The sequence below is a fragment of the Propithecus coquereli genome, unplaced genomic scaffold, assembly GCF_000956105.1.
Source record: "Propithecus coquereli isolate 6110/MARCELLA unplaced genomic scaffold, Pcoq_1.0 Scaffold116, whole genome shotgun sequence".
Lineage (NCBI taxonomy): Eukaryota > Metazoa > Chordata > Mammalia > Primates > Indriidae > Propithecus > Propithecus coquereli.
The window spans coordinates 4298613-4301708 of record NW_012135636.1 but is presented as its reverse complement, the minus strand read 5'-3'; the positions used below and the strand labels follow the sequence as shown (position 1 = coordinate 4301708).

General features: G+C 31.6%; 1 protein-coding gene across 1 annotated transcript in view; it reads left to right on the top strand.

The window, feature by feature from the left end:
- The window catches only part of SEC23A (Sec23 homolog A (S. cerevisiae)), a 55163-nt gene that overhangs the window by 16682 nt on the left and 35385 nt on the right, over positions 1 to 3096 (top strand). The window contains exons 7-9 of the mRNA XM_012657998.1: positions 130 to 288; positions 1392 to 1507; positions 2621 to 2744. Of these exons, the coding sequence (XP_012513452.1) occupies positions 130 to 288; positions 1392 to 1507; positions 2621 to 2744 (399 nt within the window). The remainder of the gene's footprint in view (positions 1 to 129; positions 289 to 1391; positions 1508 to 2620; positions 2745 to 3096) is intronic.

The window sequence follows — 3096 nt, the reverse complement described above, 5'->3', positions numbered from 1 at the left end:
TTGATTATTATATCTATTAGAAAAATTTGCTTTTATCTAGAAAGAATGTCAAAATTTATCACAAATGTATATCCATATGTTTTCTGTTTTCCTTTAAACTCTTTTGACAAGTTACTTTTTTTTCAATAGTGTACTTTTCCCAATACTGGGGCTCGTATCATGATGTTCATCGGTGGTCCTGCTACTCAGGGGCCTGGAATGGTGGTTGGAGATGAATTGAAGACACCTATAAGATCATGGCATGACATTGAAAAAGACAATGCCAAATATGTTAAAAAGGGAACTAAGGTAATTTTGGCTTTTTAAGGCTTTTTGTGTTATTATAAATCAAGTATTCTTTTGATATAAGGAAGGGGAAGAATAAAAATATTTTTGATATAAATTTGATATTATCAAGTTTGATACTATAACTGCTATTCAGAATTAGAGAAATATTCTTTTTTTCTTGATAACTTGTTACAGTTTTTCTGATTTGAAATATTTAACAACTTCAACGTAGGTACCAATAGGTATCTGCTTAAAGATTACTCCTGAGAAAAACCCTCTGTGCCTTTTTAAATATTCATGTTAAAGAATGTCTTTCTCTTTACGAAAAGTTTCTTAACATTTTATAGTTTTTCATTTCTAAGAGACAGTCCCTAATGTTTCCTCTAGATATCAATATGCTTCATAGCTTGAACAGTCCATCATTTTCTTATGAATTGTTTTATGTTCTTGTAACTTCATATTTTTTGGGTTTATGTAAGTACATTTCACTAATGTTGATTCTTGACTCTCTTACATTGGTTCTACCTGTTAATGTCTTTGTTAATTTTTAAAAAAATTCTCTAGAGTCCAGTTTTAGTTTAGTTTTACTATATTATCTCATATTGTTTGGTAGTCATTATTATATTTTTAAAGGTAATTAATGACAGATAATTTTTGTCTCTGTTAGTGGATGCTTTTTTCCTGCCAACTAATTTCCTTTTTGAGTGTGGAATTTTTCTTGGTTAGAGTTTAAAGAAATGTTTTAGATTATCTTACTGCTTTTGTATTGTCTCACTATTTTTGGATGTTTTTGTTACTTGTGTGTGGATTTAGTCAGGAAAAAGAGTTCTCTGTTGTTGTTCTACCATGTTTATATATGAAGAACAAGATGTCCAATATACCTTTCTTTACATTTAGCTTCATTTAGGAGTTTTAAAGAAAAAAATGTGAAAATGTCAGACTTACAGAAGTTGTGGTATCATTTTATGAACACTACAGAAAACTAAATAAGAATAAATCATATTTAGGTTATGATGGGTTATTCTTTTAGTTTTTCTTAGATCATTTTGATCTGTTAATGGAAAAAAGATTTATAGGATGATTTTATGTATTACCTTGATTTAACTTTTAAAAATCTTTTGTAGCATTTTGAAGCATTGGCTAATCGAGCTGCTACAACTGGCCATGTTATTGATATCTATGCATGTGCATTAGATCAGACAGGTCTCCTGGAGATGAAATGCTGTCCCAACCTTACTGGGTATGTTTTTAAATTTTTACAGTTTTATAATGGTGAACTAATGACAGTTTATAAATATGAACCAATAATCACAGTTCAGGGGAAAACAAAAAGAGTTATTATCCTACCACTTCAAGATCTGTTAACACATCTGTTAACACTTTTTTTTTTTTTTTTTTTGAGATAGAGTCTCACTGTGTTGCCTGGGCTAGAGTGCCATTGCATCATCCTCCTGGGCTCAAGCGATCCTCCTGCCTCAGCCTCCTGAGTAGCTGGGACTACAGGCATGCGCCACCATGCCCGGCTAATTTTTTCTATATATTTTTAGTTGTCCGATTAATTTCTTTCTATTTTTAGTAGAGACAGGGTCTTGCTCTCGTTCAGGCTGGTTTCGAACTCCTGAGCTCAAACAATCCACCCGCCTCGGCCTCCCAGAGAGCTAGGATTACAGGTGTGAGCCACCACGCCTGGCCTGTTAATACTTTTTGATATTTCTTTTAGTAATGCCACAATATCTTGTGTTAGGATTACAGGTGTGAGCCACTGCGCCCGGCCGTATTCATAAGTTTACTAAAAAACTTTTTTTAAATTAAAAAGTAGGTACATGGTTATTGAAAAAAATTTAAAGAAATGTAAGTACATAAAGTGACAATGTTCCCTTAATGTCCCTCTGTTCTTGTTTGCTGGGTATAATACTCATAAGTTTCATGTGACACATATAATGTATGCATATATATATATGTGTATATGAATGAGAATGCTTGCTGTAAACTGTCAGGTATCTTCACCAATATGGAGAACTGGGTGAAAGGGGTGGGAGAGACACATTTGTTAATATATACCCTTTGTACCTTTCAAATTTTGTAATGTGTAGATGTGTTTCCTATTAAAAGAAGAATTTAAAAAGATTATCAAGAACAAATGCAGGTGTTAGAGGCACTCAGATACCCTCAGAATTCAGATTATTTGTAGAGTGAGGATATTCTTATTTGAGTTCTAAAAATTAATGGTAATACAGCACATTTTGGGAAATATCTTTAAGATTTGTTGGTAGTCTTGAGAGGTAATTTTCTGGTTTTAATATGTTGACCTGGTAACTGTCATGTACATTGTTTTTTGTTCTTTTCTATGTAGAGGATACATGGTAATGGGTGATTCTTTCAACACTTCCTTATTCAAGCAAACTTTTCAAAGAGTCTTTACCAAAGATATGCATGGACAGTTTAAAATGGGCTTTGGTGGTACATTAGAAATAAAGGTAAGAACCAAAACTTTACATACGTGACACATTATCAAGAGAGAATCTTGTAGTCTTCACCATAATTTAAAATATATGCTTTAAAAATAGTGGTTATTTTATATTGAAACCTGAGTTAGAAATTTTGTTCAGCAGAAAAATGTCATTATTAAATGTGTAAGACTTTACTCGAGCATTTCTGAACAATTGTTAGAAAAGTAGAACAATATAGGTAAAATTTCTTTTAACTCTTTATTATTTCTTTATATAGGGTTCCACTTTTTAAAGTATGCTTTATCTTTTGTAGTGCTAAATTTATTTATGTCAGTGCTAGTTTTTTCTTTTTCTTTTTTGTTTTTTTTTCTGAGACAGA